The following is a 27,517-nucleotide window of genomic DNA, read 5'->3' as shown; positions in this document are numbered from 1 at the left end:
TTCCCTCTCTCCCCTCTCTCCCCTCTCTCCCCTCTCTCCCTCCTCGTCATTAGCACTGGCCTCTCCTCCAGTGTTTGTTGTTGTAGCTCCAGTGTATCTGTGCAGTGAGACTGATCACCAGTTGCTGTTGGTGGAATAACACAATTAGCGGCTGTTTGTTTTAGTCTGCTCCTTACACTCATACGGGGCACAGATTATTATGTGCAGACGGACGCTGTGCCACACACATAGACGCTCTCTGCGTCACAGCAAGGTAGATGAAAACACATTTAGAAGAGAGGGAATCCCCCTTTTTTATATTGACGTATCGTTGCTGTCGGGCAGACACCTTGTAGCTCCGTATTTATACTTTTTTGTTTTTTTCCCCGTGGCATACTTTGCCGAAGAAGAGTGTCGTTCAAAAGTAGCGAAAATAGCCGAACTGCGAGCTCACAACAGTGGGCTCGTAGTTTGGCTATTTTTGCTACTTTTGAAAAGGTTTGAGGGTGAAAGTGGCTTGTGACTAAATATTAGTGTGAAACACAGAAACACAGAACCACAGAAAGAGCCGTAGCCTTAAATTACCTTTAGAGGTCTGTGAGAGTGCACAAATGGAAGGTCCATTTGGTTCCATTTGTGCACTTTCAGAGTTATGGGGGTCCTTGAAAATAAAAAAAGTTAGAGAACCACTGTCCTAGTGCCTTGGTTCTCAAAGTGGGGTCCGGGGACCCCCAGGGGTCGTTGAGGGAGTTCCAGGGGGTCCCCAGCTAAATGATGTATAGGAACCAAATGGACCCTTATGGGTCTATAACTCTGAGAGTGTACAAATGGAACCAAATGGACCCTAACGGGTCCATTTGGTTCCATTTGTACACTCTCAGAGTTAAATTAACATTGATTTTACATTATGAATTGGGGTCCGAGAGATATAAATGGGGACCGTAGCCTAATGCATGTCAAACTGGGGGTCCTTGAAATTAAAATGGTCGAGAATCACTGATAGAGCCTTAAAAATATTGTCTTATGGGCGTCCCTGGCATATCTTTTGAAATGGGGGTCCGTGGGCTAATAAAGTGTCAATTTGGGGGTCCTTGACATGAAAAAGTTAGAGAACCACTGTCCGAGTGGACTCCTAAATGTGCCATAGCATCATAGTAAATCAGTGTCATACATATTCTGAAGAAAACCCAGAGACTGACACTGACAGTAATTGGGTCTTATGATCAAAATAAGAACGTTATTTATAATGTTATGTAAAAAAAAAAAAATTGCCACGGACAAGGCCAAGTCTTGCCACGGACACATCTGTCCGCGTACGGGCACACTGACGATCCCTGCCTTTGTCACACTCTCAGCCACTTGCCCCCCCCCCCCCCCCCCCCCCAGAGACACACTTTTCTCACTTAAGCACAGGTTGACATAGCCACGCTGCACACTCCATAACGTGGAAGAAAAAAAAGGCACTTCGCAATAGTCTGGAGGTGGGAGGTTAGAGGGAGGCTCTTTTCACAGGGGGCTTTCATGTTATGTTGTTGTTAGTGGGTGTCCTTTCCCCCCCCGAACCCTCCGCCGGCCCTGGGACACAGGGGGAGGGGGGGTACTCGAGGCCCACCACGGCTGGCCGGCCCCGTTTCCCAGCCACCCTGGGAGAGCCTCCAATCAGGGCCAGATGTGGCAGCTGGCCCAGCCACCCCGGAGGTCAAGGTCAAAGGAAACCAAGTCAAATTTGCCACCCACCACTCTTCTCTCCCTTAGATAGAGAGATAAACAGAGGCAAGCCAGGCGGAGGAGAAGTGAGGTATGGAAGGGGAATGAGGTGGTGGTGGTGGTGGTGGGGGGGGGTGGGGGTATAAACGAGACCAGGAGAAAGTGTGAAAAAGAGCGATAGAGAGAAAGGAAGTGGAGAGCGAGAGAGGCTAGAGCGAGGGGAGGGGAGGGGAGGGGAGATGCCCCACGTTTGGCTCCAAAGCGCCCACAGAGGAAACTCTGTTCATGCGATTGACAGCTGTTTCTTGAAGTGTGTCCGGCCCTGAAGCTTGTAAAGTCGTCACATGTTAGAGGCTGTTTTTCTCTTGAAGAGTCCGGGCACTGCCCGGCCCTGCTGGCCCTTTTGCACATTAGTAAATGCCCCCTTTTTTGCACAAACGACCTCTTTTATATCCAATTTCAAAGAGGAACCTGCGTCACTGCTCCCTTCGGCGACTGGCATGCTCCCACGTGTCAGCATGCGGACCCATGCTGTCCACACAGCACAAAACCTTGTTGCCCCCTGAGCCTCCCCCCCCCCACACACACACACACACACAAACTACTGGTGGTCTCCCCCAATTTGAAGTCGTATCACCTATAGCCCAGTGGTTGGTCGACCTTTTCAGCCCCCAAAAATAATCATATTTGAACTGGGACCCCCCCCCCCCCCCACACACACACACACACACCCTGATAAGCACTTGGAAAGTAGGAGTTTAGGCATTGAATTTAGTTTGACTCTGTTCCACAGATAAATATTGTGAAAATAGCAGATCTACACCAGGCGTTGTGAGCTTGCCTTGTAGATTGGCTACTTTCTAAATGTTTGGCTCTTTCTTACATTATTTGACAATTTGGTCAAGGTTTGACCAGTTTTCATAGCATAGCTTGTTGATTCGTTTTGATGTCTTTTTATTTATTTTTTTAGGTATAAAAAAGGTCTTAAAAGTCCTTAAATTTTCACTTCACTGTCAAGCCCCCCCCCCCCCCAAAAAAGAAAATCATGTGGGAACCCCTCTGGGGGTCCCGACCCACACGTTGAGAACCACTGACCGGAGCCCTACCACCCGCTGTCATTTGTGGGGGGGCTAGGGAAGAGACAAAGCACTCTCGATGAAATGCGATGAGCTAGCTGCGTCGGTAATTTAATTTAACACATCCATGTCAATTATGATGAGGTTTTGTGGTTAGGCCTCCAACAACATACAGTCATTTGGATTCACTCCACTCAAGGGCCTCGGGGTGTCCTGAGTCACACCCGACAAATCAGAGCCTTAATGAACACTGATTACTAGCCCTCGCGTACAGCCAGCCATGACAACTATTCCACAATCTCCGAATGCTGTATAGCAGTGGTTCTCTCAAACTTTTTCATCTCAAGGACCCCCAAAATGATATGTATATTTGGCCCGCGGAGCCCCCGTCTCAAAATACTTTGTTCCAGGGACCCCCCCCCAGAAGCAAAGATTTGAGTTACAAATGTTGGCTTTAAAATATGTACATTCAAAGATTTGCACACGTTTTCACGATTTTTCAAAAATAGCATATCTACAAGCTCATAGCGCGGCACTCGGTGCCGCGCTACGAGCTTGTAGATCTGCTATTTTTTAATATACTGTTTTTCATATTTTGCCAAAGTATAAAATATGGATAAAGGAGTTACAATTTGACGCTTTATTAACACAGTTTTTTGCCCCCCCCCCCCCTCCTAAACTGAAATGTTACCCTTTCAGCCACAGAGCATTTCTCAAATAGTGTTACACTAATTGCCCTCCTCTGCAGACCGGGGGGGGGGGGGGGAGAGAAGGAGGAGGGGGGGGCGGGTGGTTGTTGTCAACCTGGTTCTTGTGTTTGCTACGGTAGCGAGGAGAAGAAGGTGTTGTTTTAGTTCCCCTGGCCTGCACTCCCCCCCCCCCCAGACCCATATTGTACGTAAAAGGCAAATACCACTTAGCTCTAATAAGGAGAAAGGGAGTCGTGAGCAGCAGGCTCCCTCAAAATACATCTGATAAGCCGCGGGGGCAAAAAAAAACAGAATGCAGACATTCCCTTGGTCTGAAGGGCTGCTCGCTTGTTGCCTTGCCTTTGCCTGGCAGCACTCAGGCCACATGTGTTCCTAGTTTTGGCCCAGTGGAGGGGGGACACATTTTGTTGCAGTCAAACAGCTGAAGCGGCCCCCACCCCCCCCCACCCCCCCCTCAGAGGCAAGTGGGACGATGGGGGCCGCCGCAGCTGGTGCCGGTGACGCACTGCCAACGTCCGTCACTGACGTCAAACGCCAAGGGCGACACGGCCACGGCTCATCTTCCGGTTCTATTTCCAATGTTCTGGCGCTCGGGATGTTTATTGCTTTTGAGAAGTGTTTCGTTCAGGGGTTTCGTTTGCCCTTGGGGTGTCTGTTATATGGCCCCCGGTGGACTTGGACTTTGAGTCGTTTGTCGTGCAGCCCCGTTCATCAAGTGTCGACTCCTTCTGAAGGCGTTCTGACACTGTTTGTGCTGTTTTGAGTCTTTGTGTTGCTGCTTGGTGGATTGGTAGCATTCCTTCGGTAGAAGGTTTAAAGGTGGCCATCAAAAAGGTCTGAATTATGTCAATACTGAACTATAACATTTAGGGGTGCAACGGTTAATTGAATTAATCAATTTAATTGAAAGATTAGTCCCCCTAGCTGCTGCCCCATACTTAAAGGGATAGTACACCCCCAAAATGACTTTTTTTCCCCTTTTGATTAGTCACCCCACGGAGACTTGAATTATGGATATTTTTTTTTGTTTTTGTCGCATTCCTAAGCCAATAATTTGATGACCGGCAGCGGTTCCGGTAGGAGACACAAAGAGTCTCCTTCGTGTCTCCTACCGGAACCGCTGCCTACCGGTCCACTGGTCATCAAATTATTGGCTTAAGAATGCGACAAAAACAAAAAGATATCCGTGAATTCAAGTCTCCATGGGGTGAATAATCGATAGAAAAAATGTTTTTTTTGGGGTGAACTCACTTGAACCCCAGCATCCATATTCTGGGGGGAATATTTGCAAAAAAATAGCATATCGTTGCTGTCGGGCAGAAACCTCTTATCTCCATATTCTGTTATTGTTTTTGGTAAATGAATGCCCTACTTGATCATACTACAGCGTCACACAATAGTATCAAAGTAGCAGATCCACAAGCTTGTAGATCTGCTACTTTTGATGTTTTAGAATTTGAATCCTGAAAAGTAACAGTTTTGGATCTACAAGAGTTGTAGATCGGCTATTTTGGGCGAAGATATTTGGTGTAGACCGTTGGTTCTCAAAGTGGGGTCCGGGGACCCCTAGGGGTCCTTGGAGGGGTGCCAGGGGGTCCTCAGTAAAATGTGTTAATATAGTGTCACAGTCATTTTAACCACTTAAACCATATTCTATAGTCTGGCTATTCAAAAATAGCAGATCTACAAGCTCATAGTGCGGCACCGAGTGCCGCGCTATGAGCTTGTAGATCTGCTATTTTTGAAAAATCCCTGGCACAAAATATTTTTGAGATCAGGGTGGTCCGCAGCCAAATACGTATCATTTTTGGGGGTCCTTGACATGAAAAAGTTTGAGATCCACTGGTGAAAAAAAACGGTCCAAATACAGTTGCAACTCAGTTCAGTTTTGACTTAACCCATTGAGACCTGAAGCCCATTCTACATGTCTCCTAAATCTCAACAGTTTTCTGAAAAACGTTTGTTTCTATATCAGTGGTGCTCAATCTTCTTCATGTCAAGGACCTCCAAAATGATATGTATTTGGCCGCGGACCCCCATCAAAATATTTTGTTCCAGGGACCCCCAGAAGCAAAGATTTGAGTTAAAAATGTTCGCTTTAAAAAAATATGTATTCAAAGATTTGCACACATTTTCACGATTTTTCAAAAATAGCCCAAAGTGTAAAATAATGCTTTTTTAGCTCAAATCTAAAAATGAGACAGTTCCAGGTCTCAATGATTAGAGGCTTCAAGTGTTTGAATTCACATGATTCCATATATAAATGTGTCTCTTCTCTCGTGTGTTCCAGGTGATTCCGTTCCCCATGTCCTGTGATATACGGAAAGACTGTTCCTGTCGGGATCCCAACGCCGTGGAGAATAGGAAGGACGAACACGTCCACTCCCTGGGGTGAGCGACGGGGGGCCAGCCCAGCGGACCCTCCCTTCGGCGTCTCCGGGGACCCCCCCACCACCCGCACACAGCTCCAACACAACAACAACAACACAGCCAGAGTGACCGAGGCAGAAGAACCCCCTTCCTCCTCCTCCTCCTTCATCCTCCTCTTCTCGGCCTCTCTGACTTCCTGCACATGCTGCTTTAACAGGCATACCTCTCCATCCCATCATGCAACAACAACCCCAACCAGCCTCAACTGCCTCCATCATCGACACACTGCTGCTGGAAAGGATCTCGAAGAAGAAGAAGAAGGAGAAAAAAAAACATGGAATATGGGGTTTCCACAGAAAACTTCACGTCTCGACTAAAAAGGAAAGTAAAAAAAGCCCTGCAAATGCCATCCTTAGAAAAAGAAAAAAGAAAAAAAAGAGAAAAAAAAAAGGAAAAAAAATCATAACATCAACAGCAAGGAGAAAACAAGAAAAAAAAGAGGGGGGGAACGAGAGGAAGAAATGAAACTAGAGACATTTTTTGGAGTGAAAAAAAAGAGAGTAAAAAAAAACGCAAAAAAATAACACAACAGAAACAAAACCGAGCCTGGATAGCATGCCTTTTGTTCAGTTTTGTGCCAGCCTCAGTGTCCGTTTCGGTTGGCCATATTCACGCAGCGGCCATTTTGCTCTCATGTCATAGTATGACGTAAGAGCGAAATGGCCTGAGTGTGTGAGTATGGTCCAATTACCATGCCCCATGGTCTCTTGATTTTCTGTGAAACCAAAGCTAAACGAAAATACGCAAGTGCGGAGTCCTATTCTGGTTGAATTTCGGTTTGATATGCTTATATGAAGGGGGGTCATGATAAACTTACGTTGCCAAAAGAGTAGTTCATAGGCACTTCAAAATCGTGTTACACACCTTTTATAAGTGGAAAGTAATCCGTTCCCAGCCATCACTGGTTTAAAACTCTTCTGACATTCTGAACCTCTTCATCCTTCTTTGCAGTAGAAATGTGTTTCTTCTCATGAATGAGGTGCATCGCAGGCTTTAGGGGCCATTAGTCAGCACATTACGTGAAACACAAGAGACTGAGTGGGCATTGAGACAGCCATATTGTTCGAGATTCAAACCACACATTTAATACAACATAAAAGTTTTCCATCTCAAGACAGAAATACATTTCACCTACTCAGAGGCAGTTTTCATCTATACTCGACGCAAATTTGAATGCAAAGAAACCAACAAATTAGCATGGCTTGTGCTCCTATATTTGCTGCTACTTTGCCATTTTTTCAGTTCATTATTAACTGATGAGGACACACCTTGTCTGTCTTGCTGCTTTACCTCTTTTTAAGTATTCATTCACACTTGTATGCATGTACATTAAACTTTAATACAGAACGCACGCTGGCAACACTGCATATGAAATGCAGAAGGACCATAAAAAAGAAAAAAACCTGGAACCTCACTTTTCAGTCCTATTTAACTCAACTAACTATCCTAGCGAAATGCATTGACCTCGACTTAAAGAATGTGATTAACCAACAACCTCACTAAAAGGGTTGTGAGGGTTATTTCAGACTCAAGTCAAACTCCACTTCACATGAAGCTTGATGCGTGCGGAAACATGAATTGAAATGAAAGCCCTCTTCAGTCATCAACCGTTTCCATCGAGCGCTGATAAAAAAAAAGACGTTTGAACTGAAATTGAAGTGACCCCAGCCCTGTTCAGAATGTAGTCGATGCTTGTCAGAAGCCTCCGGCTTTTCTCTGCTTAATCGCACAGTAGTGCACACTTCACAAAACACACACGCATAAAGGGCTGGAAATATATATATATATAGCCTACATACATATATATGTTACAGTATGATTGGAAAGCCAGTTAGATTGAAAATGGAGTGCTCGGTGTTGAGGTGTTGACGTCTTGAGACTAGGGTGGGAGATCATTTAAGATTCTTTCCCTGTCGGAACATAACTCGGACGGTGGGACTGAGGAGTCCCGTCAGCTTACCCGGCCTTCATTTCACATGATTATAAAGTTTAACGTTTTAATGTAATGTTTTTCCACCACACATGAATTAATTAATCACAACATATAATAATACGATTATTTATTTTATTCGGAATGACGTTTGAATCGATTTTCGGACCACTTCGAAAGGGAGGCTAGCGTAGCTGCTAATTGTGTTCGTTGTCGTTGTGAGCAGAGCACTCGGTTTGTGCCGTGGGGACGTCAAAGCCTCCCGCTTGCTCCGCCTCGCGCCGAGAAACGAGTGTACCTTTTTCAATCTGACTGGTTTTCCAATCACACTGTGACATGCAGTATATACATGGTGGCGTACATCCACATGGTAGCAAGCATGCAAAAAAGCCCCCCCCCCCTCCGTCCCTCCCCCCCCCACACACACACACACACACACACACACACACACACACACACACATACATTTTCTTCACTCATACACACATGGAAGTATCATATGTACAGTATGTATTTGTATATACAGTACATTCTGTATATAGGCCTAGTATACACATTCTGTCAAAATCACAATATCTTCCTATTTTAGCAACTGACTCATTTGAATCATTTCCCCCCGTTTCTTCAGTGAACGTGCAATGGTTGTAATAATCAACACTTTTACAGTATTTGGCATCCCCCCCCCCCCCCCCCCCCACCAATCACAACTTCTCTAGACTAATATAGCTGCTGATCTATTTCTGTGTTTCTGCACTCTCGTCGACAGACATATATATATATATATACAACAGGTCTCCTCGTGCACATTAATATAATGAAGGCTGCTTGGCATGTTGGTCCAAATTGTGCTGCTCTCGTTTGGTTTGCCCTCAACATGTGTATCGTCTCTGTCGGGTGGAAACCTCATATGTCCGAAACTGTTACTTTTTTTAGTATTCAAATTCCAAAAACGTCAAAAGTTTCGAGCTCGCGGATCTGCTACTTTTGATGCTTCAGTGTGACGCTGTAGTATGATCAAGCAGGGTGTTAATTTACCAATGAAACACAAAAGCTCAGAATATGGAGATAAGAGGTTTCTGCCGTCAGCGACAATATCGCGTAATTTATACTTGGTTGCGTGCCGGCGTCACGTGAAGAAAATAGACCAGGTACAAGCCCACGATCAGTGTTGCCAGATCTGCTAATTATAATTTCCCCCCAAGATTTTATTTGAAAATAGCATATGCATATGTTTAAAGTGGCCCATAAGTCACTTTTTTTGGGCTTGTTTTTCCTAGACCACCGGGTCTGCTTGTTTCTCTCACAGAACCTGGCAACACTGCTCACGATGCGTCCGCGCCGCGCCGCGTTGTGAGCTCGGAGATCGTAAACTCTTTGTCAAAAGCGACACCGGAGCGCAACTAGAGTATGAATCAGGCTCAACCCATCACGTCTCATTCATTTGATCTTGGACCAATGGCGCAATTTTAGCTGCTATAGCTTTCCGGAACATTCTTGCACGCGTCGAGGACAATGTTATATTGCTGCACGGACAGAAAGTCAAGAACAAGTTCATGGCATTTTTTTTTAGAACCGACATTAGTAAACGAACTAGGACAATACCACACTCATGCAGGACCAGAAAGAACGTATTATTTTCAAACAAATCAATATAATGTAAATAATGCATAGGCTATTGACAGGAGAGTTGAAGAAATGTTTTTTATTTTTTTCGTTTTTGTTTCATGTATTTCTTTTCTTTTCTTTTTTTTGTTGCAAATTGTCATATTTAATCAGTATTTGTATTATTGACCTCAGTTAACTGCACTTTTTAGTTGCCATGTAAGAAGAAAAGTATATAATTCAAAAATGTTTAGAAGCTGCTATTGTTGGAATGGTGATTTTAAAAAAAACAACTGTAGTATATTTCATCATTTTGTCATATCTCTCTATTACTATTAGCTTTCCTGTGATATTAATATTCTTGTATCTTCCCTTTGACAGCCCCCCCCCATACACAAACACACCGTCCTAAACTGGCTTTGTAGCTATTATAGTTATAGCTATAGAATATAGTTGTCATACTTTACATATTCATCTTCCATACTCCGTGGAGGTCCACAAGCCAATAGAGAAAGGTACACATCATTTTTTACAATTGTGTTGTTTTCCCCGTGGCTAGAACACCAATGTTTTTATGTTTTGTTTTTGTTTTGCCCTAAAGATGTGTTAATTGCACCATCTTAGGCAATGGGTATTAATTTGTCAGAGAAACCTGACATGTCAACGGGGAAGGAAAGTTAAATGAAGAATCTACCAAAAAAAGAAAAGAAAAAAAAAAAGGGACTCTTGAAAGACTTTTCAGACTTTTACAAAATATGGAACTTTATAGGACACTCTAAAGGCTATATCATCTTCTAAGATTGCATTTAACACTTTATATTGAAAAAAAAAGTATATATATATCTCTGGCAAAACGGAATTGTATTATGTTGATATTATCAAATGATATGTAATGTTAATACTCCAGATACTGCTGCTTTTCATAGAGCTGTTTCCAGTGGAGAGAGACTGAAACTGCGGTCACTGCACGGTGACAGTGACACGGCAGTGTGTGTGTGTGTGGTTGGTCATCTGCCAGTGAGATAATCTGGAAAGCCATTCCAGCACCGTTTGTATGGACGTATCGAGAGGTTGTTGCTCTTATCTTGCCATTGGATCCTATCCCTCCATCCCTCCGACCTCGGTAAACGTAAAAAAAAATAAAAAAAAAGCCCGCCGTCCAGGTTTTCTCACACACTCATTCAATTGCAAAAACGTCCTCTTCAAAACACACACGAACTTGTGCTGACATTGAAAGCCCGAAAAAAAAAAAAAAAAGAAAAAAAAAGGAAGAAGGAGGAAAAAAAAAGAAAAAGAATACCAGTAATCATTATCGAACTCTCGGAGAGAGGGGAGTACACTACAGGCTACAGAATGTGACTGTTTGTGTGTGGACCTGTACGTTTTGGGACATTTGGGTTTTCAATATTGAACAAGGTACTGCTCATAAGCCATATAGCCAACCAAGATGTTCACGGAAGGAAGTATCAGAATGGGCATCAGATGAGGACGTCACTCTCTACTGTAGTCATCAAAAAGGATCCCTTGCTGTACCTCATGCCTGTAATGTTTGCTGCTTCTATATTTTTGGTATTTTAGTGACATTTTTGCGTCTCATAGCAATGGTGTAAATAGTAGAACTATTTATTGAGAGTGTTATACTTTTTTAAGTTATATTTAATTGTCCATGTAAGTTATTTTTTACATTGCTCTTATAAACAAACACATTATCGGTTGTGAGTCAAAACTGTCTTTTGTTTTTTCTGTCACCACGGCCTCTGTCGCCGTCGTTATTGTCAAACGTCGGGCGAAGGTGTAACTGCGGGCCTGCGACCACAGAAGAAGGTGCCTCATTGGTCACCAAGTGTAGACGGACACTACTTCCAATGAGATGTCACCGTGTTTAAATGTAAACTGCGTGCAGTGCACACATGTATCTGTTTTTTTGTTCTACAAAGCCAGAATGTACTGTTTATTTTTCTTCATTTGCTTATCCTAAAAAAAGAAAGTAAGAAATGCACACATAAGCCAAACACACAGAAGTGTTTTTTTTTGTGGAGAGATTTATGTCATGATGAAGGAGAAACAATCCACACTATGGCAAATGAACTTGTGAAGGCATAGAACAAGGGTTCTCAAAGTGGGGGTCCGTGGGGACCCCTCGGGGGTCCTTGAGGGGGATCCAAATGGAACCCTAGAAGCCAGGTCTGTAGCTCTGAGAGTGTACTTATTTTTGCACACTCTCAGAGTTACAGGGGTCCTTGAAATTAAGTTTGAGAACCACTGGCAATAGAACATAATAGTACACATGCATTTTGAGGGTAGCCAGTGGCCAGCTGAGGGCAAGGAGAAGTGGGCAAGGCACCGGCGAGGTGGAAATGGGAGGGGGAAGGCAGCTGGTGGCGCCCCAGATGGGGTGATCTCCAATGGCAAGAGAAGCAGAAGGTGGGCAGAGGAGAGGGGAGGTAGAGAGATGGGGAACGGGGAGGAGGGGGTGGGCTGCTTTTCCTGGCCGGTCTAGCTATTTGTCCAGGTGTGAAAATGTGTACTCATACAGAGCCTTGCCCCTCGGGCCAGGGGGGTGGCCAAGGAGCTTGACTGGCACCGGGCCCGAGCTCAGCTCCCTCGATGAGTCAGAGTTTCTCTCCTTGGAGGTGGCAGCCGTCCCTCTTCTCTCTGGGACTCCCCCCCCCTCCTGACACACTGGCTCATCTGTCACTGTCAGGTACGGTAGCACGAGGCTGGGCCAGGGTCAGGTCGGGATTAGGAGGAACGCTGCCAGCTTAGGTTGGGCCCCTGTGTGGAAGTGAGAGGAGATGTTTTGCTACCAAGACTTCCAGAGCCTTTAACCACTCGAGTCCCTGTTGCATCTGGGGAAACATTCACCAAAAAAAAGTTGCCGATCTACAAGCTCGCGACGCAGTGTGAGCTTGTAGAACGGCTATTTTTTGGCAAAGCAATTTGGTGTACAGGGGGGGAGGGCGAACCAAGTACAGAGGCAACTCATGTCCGGTTTACTAGGTATAGAGGGTTTAAAGGGATAGTTCACCCAAAAAAATAACTTTTTTTCTTTCGATTAGTCACCCCATGGAGACTTGAAAAAAAATAAATTTGGGGGTGACACTATCCCTTTAAGTGGTTAACGGTCAGGAAATAATGCCCTCGCACACACCCTGTGTATTTATCACAGAAGAGAGGGATGACTGAAAGAGCGGGACAGTTGTTATTTCAAGCGTTCATATACCTCTCTCCACATTTTCCATCGACAGCCATAAGATCTTTTTGTTAACGATTTTAACAAAATGGTGAACGTGGCTTGTTTGAAAATGGTAGAATCTTAACGTTTGTGGTGTCTAATTTGATACGGGGGACTTTAAGAATGGATGGCTAAAGCCCTTTATGTCAGATAATTGTAGAGAAAACACTGATGTGCCATCATGTTTTAAAGACATTTTCATCTTAACACATCAAGTACCTCTCACAGGCTTCTGGTTATAGACTGGACCACATATGTCTGTTTCCCAATCCCCCCCAAAAAGTTAAAAAGATGAATTATCCCTTTTTTTAAGTGGGAAGTATACAAAAAAAATGAGTATTTACATATTATGTGGATATCTAGTGGTATTATTGCAATGTTTCGTACCCGATTGTTCAGCAAATATATTTTAAGATGTAAATAATAATATTCTATGATGATTGTATTTGCAAACCATGTACTAACTGTTTGGGAGTAGCTCTTGGATCAATTTTTATCAGACTATTATACAAGGAAATGAACCGTGAATATGTTGTGCATTGTGTACCATCAAAGTACCACCTGTAAGACAAAAAAAAAAAGAGAAAAAAATCCTGTGATGCTTCACCACACCACTTGTTATCAGCATTTATTTGTTCCTAATGGCTTAGTACAAGCACTGTTGTCAGTTGTCTAAACCATGAATTTATCCTTTACATCAAACATTATTTATTTGTTGTCAAGATTAATAACAAAAGGAAAAAAAAGCATGTGGTCATTTTTGGCATCTCTGACGAGTCAAATCGTTGACCAAACGTATCTAATTCTTTTTCATGAGGTAGATGGTGACATGGTTTTTATTTTATAACAGTCCTGATTGTCAATTATGCATCATCAGTATGTTTTATTCTAATGTTGTATCCAAATTCCTGTGAGTTGAATGGCACCAGCCAACAACGGCTTTTGTTTTTCCTCATTCCATTATGTACTATTACTCTTAGAAAGTCTTGTCACTATGCCTTTAAGTTTGCTTAGAACCTCAACAACACTGTCAAGCCCGATTCATAGTCTGTCGCACGACTGATTTGCGTCTGCGTTGTTAGCTCGAAAGTCGCCAAGTGACACTGTACTGTGCGATAGAGTAGGCTGTTAACAGTACATGTACTCAAGTACTGTACTTAAGTACAATTTGGAGGTATTTGTACTTGAGTATTTCCAATTTCCAATATTTTTACTACATCTAGAGGCAAATATTGTACTTTTACCCCACTGCAATGATTTGAAAACTTTAATTACTAGTTACCTTACAGATACAAATGATTACATTATAAAACATACATTAACCACTTTAGTCCACTATTTTATACCTAGGCTATTTGAAAATAGCCGATCTACAATCTATGTGAGCTTGTAGATCTGCTATTTTCAAACATTTCAGTACTTCTACTTTAATTACATTTTGTCCTTTTACTCAAGTACATTTTGAACACCAGACTTTTAGTTGTAACAGAGTACTTCTACATTGCAGTATTGATATCAATACTTAAGTAAAACATTTGAGTACTTTTCCCACCACTGGCTGTTAATGCTTAATTCATAGCCTGACTCGGCTGTATGATGGTGTCGCGCGACGAAGAATATCCGAGCTCACAACGTGGCGCCTCGTCGAATGGCAAAGTATGATTTAGGATTAAATTAGGCTTAAAGGTAGGCATCAGATTTCATATTTCCTTTCTCTCCCTGATGGCCTCCATGCTGGTTGGTTCACACACGGTATGCACTTTTTCAGGCACATAATACAACAGATTGGACTTTTTATGTTTGATGTTTCTCAATATGTTTTCACAGTTGCAATTATATATATTTTTTGGTGCTCGGGTACATGGCAAAACATGTCTGATGTGTACTATATTTTCATAAGAATGAGTCATAAGATTGAGTATCATGTTCATTTTGCTGTCATTTATTGTGTAGAAATAAAACACTGGTTAAAGTGAACATAAGCTGAAATAGTGGTGTCAGTTATTTATGCTGCTATGAGTACTGTATTTAAGAAATTCTAATAGAGCCATTTTGAGCAGTTTGAAAAACACATAAATCCTTTCACCGCCTGGTGCTATCAGGGGCCAATGAATATTGTATAATAAAGAGACTACAATACCCAGAATCCTTCAGTATGCTGCTAAGCTGTTTCCAACATAGCTGCATAGGTTCCTTTTCTCTATGTGACGTGTTGTGAGCTTGTAGAGAAGCTATTTTCACTATGTTAGATCTAACTAATGTTCATTATTTGAAATAGGCCTTAAGTGGAATTCGTAATTCCTAATGTATTGTTTTCCCCCTTCCTATAAATGTAGTGGAGTCAAAGAACAATGTTTGTCTTTGAAATGTAATGGAGTGAAAGTCACGAGGTAATAATACAAACAGGTAAAGTACACGGACTCATAAGGCCCCATATGTGTTTAAAACTTTCAAAAGTATTAACACATCGGGTGCCGATCACGGTCTGAACCGTGTTTTCACATAGTAGCGCTCTGGTGCCGCTCACGGTCTGAACCGTGTTTTCAGTCTTTTAGTTTTTTTCGTTTTTCTCCGCACGGGCGGGGCTAGAGCAGCTCTGGGAGTACCCATTGTGATCTTGAGAAGGAAGGGCCAGATAGACCCCCTGTTGAACACTTCAACAGGGGGTCCAGGACCCCTAGGGGGTCCTCAGATTTACTTAAGGGGGGCCGCCAAATCTTTGTGTGATATATTTTTTTACATTAACCACTAGCATCCCTTTTCTGAGGAGAGCTTGTAGATCGGCTATTTTTGGCAAAGACGTATAGGTGTAGAGGGAAAACAACAGCAGACCAAGTAAAAAAAAAACAGTTTCATCTGCAACACATTTTTATGGGGGTCCCTGCTTCATCTCTCTCTCAGCTAGGGGGTCCTTGGCCTGAAAACGTTGAAGACCCCTGGACTAAACCATATGATATGAACACAACAAAATTACCCATACTTTGGAATACAGAAGTACCAGTGCTACCAGTATAAATTTGACAGAGCAACATTCACTTCTAGTTGAGTAATGTTTGATCAAGAGTGTCTATACTTTGACTCATGTACTGAGGTTGAGTACCATGTCCACAAACAAAGACGTTGAAGTATCACTGATACATTGGCATGGAAATGTGAGTGGTGTTCCTGGCACCCCAGTGACGCCGTTAATGGGCTAATTTGTGAGAATGAACATCAAGCTACTGATTTTTAGAGTGCAGTTAATGTTGCATGACTGGAAAGGGAATGGACCTGAGGACCTGAGTGTAAAGGAATGGTTTGTGGAGGGAGGTGGAAAAAGAAAATGCTTCCCAGCATTGTGCGCAGGGCTCTCACACACACACACACACACAGAGGGGCAACCCAACCGTCACGTAATTATTATATTAATAGTGTAATTCATAGGTGATACCCATGAATTGACATGACATGCTACAGTGTGACCTGTGTGTGCGCGCGTCCGTGTGCGCGCGCGTGTGTGTGTGTGTGTGTGTGTGTGTGTGTGTGTGTGTGTGTGTGTGTGAGAGTGTGTGTTTTTACATGCTTTGTTTTTTTTTTAGGACATATTTTATGAATTATATGTAGCAGTGGTTCCCAAAAGACATCCCTTACTTCCCTGTGACACAGCCCATGTTTACTATCAGAATATATTATTATTTAACACTTATTTTAACAAAGGAGTATCACTTACCATACCTTACATCTACCTGTCATCAAGCTGGTCAGTAGATTAAAAAAAATCTGTCGTCAGGCTGGATTTACCTGTGGATTACACCAGAGGCAGTTTACCTTATATGCGGTCAACACGTGACATTTTGCACCTTAATCCCATGTACAGCGAGGCTGACTTTATTTTTTTCGTGTTTTCTCACACCTTAAAGGGATATTTCCCTTTCAAACATGGTTGAAAGTGAAATATCCCTTTAACTAACGTCCATAGTATATCACATACAGTATACATCTGCTGCTATGCCACCTGATTCGGATGCTATCAATGCATTGAATGGGACATTATCACCTTTTATTAGACCATTGAATGGGCGAAGTAGGCGACCTACTTACCTACCCGCGATTTATCAGACCATTCATTGGGTGTTATCAAGACATACTGACCTACCAACGGAGATGACTTAAATAGTTCAGTTTCGGTTTTGGTTTTGGTTGTTTGGTTTCGGACCATGACGGAGGCGCGCAGTCTCAGGCGAGCTGGAGCCCCGCGAAGGACCCCCGCGAATGGAGGCGGATGGAAGGTTAGGGTTAGGGTATAGGGACCTCAAAAAAACACGTTCACCTAGAAACTCCATTCACAGTTCAAAAATTCCACCTTACTGTGGACATGCATGCTTGAGATTTTTTCTTTTGAAATCATTTGTAGTTTTGGAGATATTTAACTTTAAGCGCCCCATTCATTGTCGATGCGGCAATGGACATTTAAAGGCAGGCTTACAACTACATACTTACGCCTAGTAACCTCATTCATACTTTAAAATGTTCGTCTTACTCTGGACATGTTTTCCTGAAAAGGAATCTTTGAAATGTTGCATAGTTTTAGAATTGTACTCCTTTAAAAGTTCAGAGATTTAAAATGGAGGCGGATGGAAGGTTTTGGGACCTCAAAAAAACACTTTCACCTAGAAACTCCATTCACAGTTCAAAAATTCCCCCTTACTGTGGACATGCATCCTTGAGATGTTTTACTTTGAAATGATTTGTAGTTTTTGAAATATTTAACTTTAAGCGCCTAATGCATTGTCAATGGCAATGGATATTTAAAGGGAAAAGGGTACAAAGTTTTCAAGGCTAAGTTAACAGAACAAGTCAGAACCTCTGTGGTGCAGTGGTTTAGATACAGGACCTGCAACCAGAAGGTTACCGGTTCAAATCCAACCAGGACAGGTTTCCAACAAATACCTGACTCTTGCACCTTTATCTGATCTTTCACTGAACAGCGTGTAAGACACCATAGAAAGTATGTACCATGAAGGAGCAGTGGTTAAGATTCAGGCCTTACACACTGAAGGTCCTGAGTTCAAATCTCGCAAGGACATCTTTCTAACTTTTACCTGGGGCTTTTACCTTTATATAATCTTTCAGACAAATTCCACGCAAGTCAACAGAACATGTAAGGACCTCTGTGGAGCAGTGGTTTAGATACAGGACTTGCAACCAGAAGATTCCTGGTTCAAATCCAACTGGCACACTTTTTTTTCTTTCCCAAGACTCAAGACCCAAAAGAGTCTTGAGTCGAACCAATTACTCCCGCGGAGACATCAAATTTCTCTTTTGGGTCATGAGTCCCAAGACTCAAGGCCCAAAAGAGAAATTTGATGTCTCCGCGGGAGTAATTGGTTCGACTCAAGACCCAAAAGAAGGTGAACTGACTGTAATGATTCAAAATGTCATATATAGAATATAAACCCCATTCAAACTTTAAAATGTTCATCTTACTGTGGACGTGTTTGCCTGAAAGGGAATCTTTGAAATGTTTAATAGTTTTAGAATTGTACTCCTTTAAAAGTTCAGAGATTTAGAATGGAGGTCGATGGACGAATTTGGGACCTCAAAAAAACACGTTCACCTAGAAACTCCATTCACAGTTCAACAATTCCACCTTACTGTGGACATGCATGCTTGAGATTTTTTCTTTTGAAATCATTTGTAGTTTTGGAGATATTTAACTTTAAGCGCCCCATTCATTGTCGATGCGGCAATGGACATTTAAAGGCAGGCTTACAACTACATACTTACGCCTAGTAACCTCATTCATACTTTAAAATGTTCGTCTTACTCTGGACATGTTTGCCTGAAAAGGAATCTTTGAAATGTTGCATAGTTTTAGAATTGTACTCCTTTAAAAGTTCAGAGATTTAGAATGGAGGCGGATGGAAGGTTAGGGTTAGGCTATAGGGACCTAAAAAAAACACGTTCACCTAGAAACTCCATTCACAGTTCAAAAATTCCACCTTACTGTGGACATGCATGCTTGAGATTTTTTCTTTTGAAATCATTTGTAGTTTTGGAGATATTTAACTTTAAGCGCCCCATTCATTGTCGATGCGGCAATGGACATTTAAAGGCAGGCTTACAACTACATACTTACGCCTAGTAACCTCATTCATACTTTAAAATGTTCGTCTTACTCTGGACATGTTTGCCTGAAAAGGAATCTTTGAAATGTTGCATAGTTTTAGAATTGTACTCCTTTAAAAGTTCAGAGATTTAGAATGGAGGCGGATGGAAGGTTAGGGTTAGGCTATAGGGACCTCAAAAAAACACGTTCACCTAGAAACTCCATTCACAGTTCAAAAATTCCACCTTACTGTGGACATGCATGCTTGAGATTTTTTCTTTTGAAATCATTTGTAGTTTTGGAGATATTTAACTTTAAGCGCCCCATTCATTGTCGATGCGGCAATGGACATTTAAAGGCAGGCTTACAACTACATACTTACGCCTAGTAACCTCATTCATACTTTAAAATGTTCATCTTACTCTGGACATGTTTGCCTGAAAAGGAATCTTTGAAATGTTGCATATTTTTAGAATTGTACTCCTTTAAAAGTTCAGAGTTTTTGAATGTTGGCGGATGGAAGGTTTTGGGACCTCAAAAAAACACTTTCACCTAGAAACTCCATTCACAGTTCAAAAATTCCCCCTTCTGTGGACATGCATCCTTGAGATGTTTTACTTTGAAATGATTTGTAGTTTTTGAAATATTTAACTTTAAGCGCCTAATGCATTGTCAATGGCAATGGATATTTAAAGGGAAAAGGGTACAAAGTTTTCAAGGCTAAGTTAACAGAATAAGTCAGAACCTCTGTGGTGCAGTGGTTTAGATACAGGACCTGCAACCAGAAGGTTACCGGTTCAAATCCAACCAGGACAGGTCTCCAACAAATACCTGACTCTTGCACCTTTATCTGATCTTTCACTGAACAGCGTGTAAGACACCATGATGGAGCAGTGGTTAAGATTCAGGCCTTACACACTGAAGGTCCTGAGTTCAAATCTCGCAAGGACATCTTTCTAACTTTTACCTAGGGCTTTTACCTTTATATAATCTTTCAGACAAATTCCACGCAAGTCAACAGAACATGTAAGGACCTCTGTGGTGCAGTGGTTTAGATACAGGACTTGCAACCAGAAGGTTCCTGGTTCAAATCCAACTGGCACACTTTTTTTTCTTTCCCAAGACTCAAGACCCAAAAGAGTCTTGAGTCGAACCAATTACTCCCGCGGAGACATCAAATTTCTCTTTTGGGCCATGAGTCCCAAGACTCAAGGCCCAAAAGAGAAATTTGATGTCTCCGCGGGAGTAATTGGTTCGACTCAAGACCCAAAAGAAGGTGAACTGACTGTAATGATTCAAAATGTCATATATAGAATAGAAACCCCATTCAAACTTTAAAATGTTCATCTTACTGTGGACATGTTTGCCTGAAAGGGAATCTTTGAAATGTTTAATAGTTTTAGAATTGTACTCCTTTAAAAGTTCAGAGATTTAGAATGGAGGTCGATGGACGAATTTGGGACCTCAAAAAAACACTTTCACCTAGAAACTCCATTCACAGTTCAAAAATTCCACCTTACTGTGGACATGCATGCTTGAGATTTTTTCTTTTGAAATCATTTGTAGTTTTGGAGATATTTAACTTTAAGCGCCCCATTCATTGTCGATGCGGCAATGGACATTTAAAGGCAGGCTTACAACTACATACTTACGCCTAGTAACCTCATTCATACTTTAAAATGTTCGTCTTACTCTGGACATGTTTGCCTGAAAAGGAATCTTTGAAATGTTGCATAGTTTTAGAATTGTACTCCTTTAAAAGTTCAGAGATTTAGAATGGAGGCGGATGGAAGGTTAGGGTTAGGCTATAGGGACCTAAAAAAAAACACGTTCACCTAGAAACTCCATTCACAGTTCAAAAATTCCACCTTACTGTGGACATGCATGCTTGAGATTTTTTCTTTTGAAATCATTTGTAGTTTTGGAGATATTTAACTTTAAGCGCCCCATTCATTGTCGATGCGGCAATGGACATTTAAAGGCAGGCTTACAACTACATACTTACGCCTAGTAACCTCATTCATACTTTAAAATGTTCGTCTTACTCTGGACATGTTTGCCTGAAAAGGAATCTTTGAAATGTTGCATAGTTTTAGAATTGTACTCCTTTAAAAGTTCAGAGATTTAGAATGGAGGCGGATGGAAGGTTAGGGTTAGGCTATAGGGACCTCAAAAAAACACGTTCACCTAGAAACTCCATTCACAGTTCAAAAATTCCACCTTACTGTGGACATGCATGCTTGAGATTTTTTCTTTTGAAATCATTTGTAGTTTTGGAGATATTTAACTTTAAGCGCCCCATTCATTGTCGATGCGGCAATGGACATTTAAAGGCAGGCTTACAACTACATACTTACGCCTAGTAACCTCATTCATACTTTAAAATGTTCGTCTTACTCTGGACATGTTTGCCTGAAAAGGAATCTTTGAAATGTTGCATAGTTTTAGAATTGTACTCCTTTAAAAGTTCAGAGATTTAGAATGGAGGCGGATGGAAGGTTAGGGTTAGGCTATAGGGACCTCAAAAAAACACGTTCACCTAGAAACTCCATTCACAGTTCAAAAATTCCACCTTACTGTGGACATGCATGCTTGAGATTTTTTCTTTTGAAATCATTTGTAGTTTTGGAGATATTTAACTTTAAGCGCCCCATTCATTGTCGATGCGGCAATGGACATTTAAAGGCAGGCTTACAACTACATACTTACGCCTAGTAACCTCATTCATACTTTAAAATGTTCGTCTTACTCTGGACATGTTTGCCTGAAAAGGAATCTTTGAAATGTTGCATAGTTTTAGAATTGTACTCCTTTAAAAGTTCAGAGATTTAGAATGGAGGCGGATGGAAGGTTAGGGTTAGGCTATAGGGACCTCAAAAAAACACGTTCACCTAGAAACTCCATTCACAGTTCAAAAATTCCACCTTACTGTGGACATGCATGCTTGAGATTTTTTCTTTTGAAATCATTTGTAGTTTTGGAGATATTTAACTTTAAGCGCCCCATTCATTGTCGATGCGGCAATGGACATTTAAAGGCAGGCTTACAACTACATACTTACGCCTAGTAACCTCATTCATACTTTAAAATGTTCATCTTACTCTGGACATGTTTGCCTGAAAAGGAATCTTTGAAATGTTGCATATTTTTAGAATTGTACTCCTTTAAAAGTTCAGAGTTGTTGAATGTTGGCGGATGGAAGGTTTTGGGACCCCAAAAAAACACTTTCACCTAGAAACTCCATTCACAGTTCAAAAATTCCCCCTTCTGTGGACATGCATCCTTGAGATGTTTTACTTTGAAATGATTTGTAGTTTTTGAAATATTTAACTTTAAGCGCCTAATGCATTGTCAATGGCAATGGATATTTCAAGGGAAAAGGGTACAAAGTTTTCAAGGCTAAGTTAACAGAATAAGTCAGAACCTCTGTGGTGCAGTGGTTTAGATACAGGACCTGCAACCAGAAGGTTACCGGTTCAAATCCAACCAGGACAGGTCTCCAACAAATACCTGACTCTTGCACCTTTATCTGATCTTTCACTGAACAGCGTGTAAGACACCATAGAAAGTATGTACCATGATGGAGCAGTGGTTAAGATTCAGGCCTTACACACTGAAGATCCTGAGTTCAAATCTCGCAAGGACATCTTTCTAACTTTTACCTGGGGCTTTTACCTTTATATAATCTTTCAGACAACTTCCACGCAAGTCAACAGAACATGTAAGGACCTCTGTGGTGCAGTGGTTTAGATACAGGACTTGAAACCAGAAGGTTCCTGGTTCAAATCCAACTGGCACACTTTTTTTTCTTTCCCAAGACTCAAGACCCAAAAGAGTCTTGAGTCGAACCAATTACTCCCGCGGAGACATCAAATTTCTCTTTTGGGCCATGAGTCCCAAGACTCAAGGCCCAAAAGAGAAATTTGATGTCTCCGCGGGAGTAATTGGTTCGACTCAAGACCCAAAAGAAGGTGAACTGACTGTAATGATTCAAAATGTCATATATAGAATATAAACCCCATTCAAACTTTAAAATGTTCATCTTACTGTGGACGTGTTTGCCTGAAAGGGAATCTTTGAAATGTTTAATAGTTTTAGAATTGTACTCCTTTAAAAGTTCAGAGAATTAGAATGGAGGTCGATGGACGAATTTGGGACCTCAAAAAAACACGTTCACCTAGAAACTCCATTCACAGTTCAACAATTCCACCTTACTGTGGACATGCATGCTTGAGATTTTTTCTTTTGAAATCATTTGTAGTTTTGGAGATATTTAACTTTAAGCGCCCCATTCATTGTCGATGCGGCAATGGACATTTAAAGGCAGGCTTACAACTACATACTTACGCCTAGTAACCTCATTCATACTTTAAAATGTTCGTCTTACTCTGGACATGTTTGCCTGAAAAGGAATCTTTGAAATGTTGCATAGTTTTAGAATTGTACTCCTTTAAAAGTTCAGAGATTTAGAATGGAGGCGGATGGAAGGTTAGGGTTAGGCTATAGGGACCTCAAAAAAACACGTTCACCTAGAAACTCCATTCACAGTTCAAAAATTCCACCTTACTGTGGACATGCATGCTTGAGATTTTTTCTTTTGAAATCATTTGTAGTTTTGGAGATATTTAACTTTAAGCGCCCCATTCATTGTCGATGCGGCAATGGACATTTAAAGGCAGGCTTACAACTACATACTTACGCCTAGTAACCTCATTCATACTTTAAAATGTTTGTCTTACTCTGGACATGTTTGCCTGAAAAGGAATCTTTGAAATGTTGCATAGTTTTAGAATTGTACTCCTTTAAAAGTTCAGAGATTTAGAATGGAGGCGGATGGAAGGTTAGGGTTAGGCTATAGGGACCTAAAAAAAACACGTTCACCTAGAAACTCCATTCACAGTTCAAAAATTCCACCTTACTGTGGACATGCATGCTTGAGATTTTTTCTTTTGAAATCATTTGTAGTTTTGGAGATATTTAACTTTAAGCGCCCCATTCATTGTCGATGCGGCAATGGACATTTAAAGGCAGGCTTACAACTACATACTTACGCCTAGTAACCTCATTCATACTTTAAAATGTTCGTCTTACTCTGGACATGTTTGCCTGAAAAGGAATCTTTGAAATGTTGCATATTTTTAGAATTGTACTCCTTTAAAAGTTCAGAGTTTTTGAATGTTGGCGGATGGAAGGTTTTGGGACCTCAAAAAAACACTTTCACCTAGAAACTCCATTCACAGTTCAAAAATTCCCCCTTCTGTGGACATGCATCCTTGAGATGTTTTACTTTGAAATGATTTGTAGTTTTTGAAATATTTAACTTTAAGCGCCTAATGCATTGTCAATGGCAATGGATATTTCAAGGGAAAAGGGTACAAAGTTTTCAAGGCTAAGTTAACAGAATAAGTCAGAACCTCTGTGGTGCAGTGGTTTAGATACAGGACCTGCAACCAGAAGGTTACCGGTTCAAATCCAACCAGGACAGGTCTCCAACAAATACCTGACTCTTGCACCTTTATCTGATCTTTCACTGAACAGCGTGTAAGACACCATAGAAAGTATGTACCATGATGGAGCAGTGGTTAAGATTCAGGCCTTACACACTGAAGGTCCTGAGTTCAAATCTCGCAAGGACATCTTTCTAACTTTTACCTGGGGCTTTTACCTTTATATAATCTTTCAGACAACTTCCACGCAAGTCAACAGAACAGGTAAGGACCTCTGTGGTGCAGTGGCTTAGATACAGGACTTGAAACCAGAAGGTTCCTGGTTCAAATCCAACTGGCACACTTCTTTTTCTTTCGCAAGACTCAAGACCCAAAAGAGTCTTGAGTCGAACCAATTACTCCCGCGGAGACATCAAATTTCTCTTTTGGGCCATGAGTCCCAAGACTCAAGGCCCAAAAGAGAAATTTGATGTCTCCGCGGGAGTAATTGGTTCGACTCAAGACCCAAAAGAAGGTGAACTGACTGTAATGATTCAAAATGTCATATATAGAATATAAACCCCATTCAAACTTTAAAATGTTCATCTTACTGTGGACGTGTTTGCCTGAAAGGGAATCTTTGAAATGTTTAATAGTTTTAGAATTGTACTCCTTTAAAAGTTCAGAGATTTAGAATGGAGGTCGATGGACGAATTTGGGACCTCAAAAAAACACGTTCACCTAGAAACTCCATTCACAGTTCAACAATTCCACCTTACTGTGGACATGCATGCTTGAGATTTTTTCTTTTGAAATCATTTGTAGTTTTGGAGATATTTAACTTTAAGCGCCCCATTCATTGTCGATGCGGCAATGGACATTTAAAGGCAGGCTTACAACTACATACTTACGCCTAGTAACCTCATTCATACTTTAAAATGTTCGTCTTACTCTGGACATGTTTGCCTGAAAAGGAATCTTTGAAATGTTGCATAGTTTTAGAATTGTACTCCTTTAAAAGTTCAGAGATTTAGAATGGAGGCGGATGGAAGGTTAGGGTTAGGCTATAGGGACCTCAAAAAAACACGTTCACCTAGAAACTCCATTCACAGTTCAAAAATTCCACCTTACTGTGGACATGCATGCTTGAGATTTTTTCTTTTGAAATCATTTGTAGTTTTGGAGATATTTAACTTTAAGCGCCCCATTCATTGTCGATGCGGCAATGGACATTTAAAGGCAGGCTTACAACTACATACTTACGCCTAGTAACCTCATTCATACTTTAAAATGTTCGTCTTACTCTGGACATGTTTGCCTGAAAAGGAATCTTTGAAATGTTGCATAGTTTTAGAATTGTACTCCTTTAAAAGTTCAGAGATTTAGAATGGAGGCGGATGGAAGGTTAGGGTTAGGCTATAGGGACCTAAAAAAAACACGTTCACCTAGAAACTCCATTCACAGTTCAAAAATTCCACCTTACTGTGGACATGCATGCTTGAGATTTTTTCTTTTGAAATCATTTGTAGTTTTGGAGATATTTAACTTTAAGCGCCCCATTCATTGTCGATGCGGCAATGGACATTTAAAGGCAGGCTTACAACTACATACTTACGCCTAGTAACCTCATTCATACTTTAAAATGTTCGTCTTACTCTGGACATGTTTGCCTGAAAAGGAATCTTTGAAATGTTGCATATTTTTAGAATTGTACTCCTTTAAAAGTTCAGAGTTTTTGAATGTTGGCGGATGGAAGGTTTTGGGACCTCAAAAAAACACTTTCACCTAGAAACTCCATTCACAGTTCAAAAATTCCCCCTTCTGTGGACATGCATCCTTGAGATGTTTTACTTTGAAATGATTTGTAGTTTTTGAAATATTTAACTTTAAGCGCCTAATGCATTGTCAATGGCAATGGATATTTAAAGGGAAAAGGGTACAAAGTTTTCAAGGCTAAGTTAACAGAATAAGTCAGAATCTCTGTGGTGCAGTGGTTTAGATACAGGACCTGCAACCAGAAGGTTACCGGTTCAAATCCAACCAGGACAGGTCTCCAACAAATACCTGACTCTTGCACCTTTATCTGATCTTTCACTGAACAGCGTGTAAGACACCATGATGGAGCAGTGGTTAAGATTCAGGCCTTACACACTGAAGGTCCTGAGTTCAAATCTCGCAAGGACATCTTTCTAACTTTTACCTAGGGCTTTTACCTTTATATAATCTTTCAGACAAATTCCACGCAAGTCAACAGAACATGTAAGGACCTCTGTGGTGCAGTGGTTTAGATACAGGACTTGCAACCAGAAGGTTCCTGGTTCAAATCCAACTGGCACACTTTTTTTTCTTTCCCAAGACTCAAGACCCAAAAGAGTCTTGAGTCGAACCAATTACTCCCGCGGAGACATCAAATTTCTCTTTTGGGCCATGAGTCCCAAGACTCAAGGCCCAAAAGAGAAATTTGATGTCTCCGCGGGAGTAATTGGTTCGACTCAAGACCCAAAAGAAGGTGAACTGACTGTAATGATTCAAAATGTCATATATAGAATAGAAACCCCATTCAAACTTTAAAATGTTCATCTTACTGTGGACATGTTTGCCTGAAAGGGAATCTTTGAAATGTTTAATAGTTTTAGAATTGTACTCCTTTAAAAGTTCAGAGATTTAGAATGGAGGTCGATGGACGAATTTGGGACCTCAAAAAAACACTTTCACCTAGAAACTCCATTCACAGTTCAAAAATCCCACCTTACTGTGGACATGCATGCTTGAGATTTTTTCTTTTGAAATCATTTGTAGTTTTGGAGATATTTAACTTTAAGCGCCCCATTCATTGTCGATGCGGCAATGGACATTTAAAGGCAGGCTTACAACTACATACTTACGCCTAGTAACCTCATTCATACTTTAAAATGTTCGTCTTACTCTGGACATGTTTGCCTGAAAAGGAATCTTTGAAATGTTGCATAGTTTTAGAATTGTACTCCTTTAAAAGTTCAGAGATTTAGAATGGAGGCGGATGGAAGGTTAGGGTTAGGCTATAGGGACCTAAAAAAAACACGTTCACCTAGAAACTCCATTCACAGTTCAAAAATTCCACCTTACTGTGGACATGCATGCTTGAGATTTTTTCTTTTGAAATCATTTGTAGTTTTGGAGATATTTAACTTTAAGCGCCCCATTCATTGTCGATGCGGCAATGGACATTTAAAGGCAGGCTTACAACTACATACTTACGCCTAGTAACCTCATTCATACTTTAAAATGTTCGTCTTACTCTGGACATGTTTGCCTGAAAAGGAATCTTTGAAATGTTGCATAGTTTTAGAATTGT

The 27,517-nt window shown here is 41.3% G+C and overlaps 1 protein-coding gene across 1 annotated transcript in view; it reads left to right on the top strand.

Moving 5' to 3' along the window:
• pappaa (pregnancy-associated plasma protein A, pappalysin 1a) overlaps positions 1-7,654 on the top strand; it is a 198,169-nt gene extending 190,515 nt beyond the window's left edge. Inside the window, exon 22 of the mRNA XM_084047141.1 lies at positions 5,763-7,654. Within this exon, the coding sequence (XP_083903267.1) occupies positions 5,763-5,867 (105 nt within the window). The 3' untranslated portion in view covers positions 5,868-7,654. The remainder of the gene's footprint in view (positions 1-5,762) is intronic.
• Positions 7,655-27,517: the final 19,863 nt, after the last annotated feature.

Source organism: Gymnoscopelus microlampas (genome assembly GCF_963454915.1).
Source record: "Gymnoscopelus microlampas genome assembly, chromosome: 21".
In the NCBI taxonomy this organism is placed as follows: domain Eukaryota; kingdom Metazoa; phylum Chordata; class Actinopteri; order Myctophiformes; family Myctophidae; genus Gymnoscopelus; species Gymnoscopelus microlampas.
Note: the sequence above shows the minus strand (reverse complement) of the source record. Positions and strands in the feature narration are given on the sequence as shown.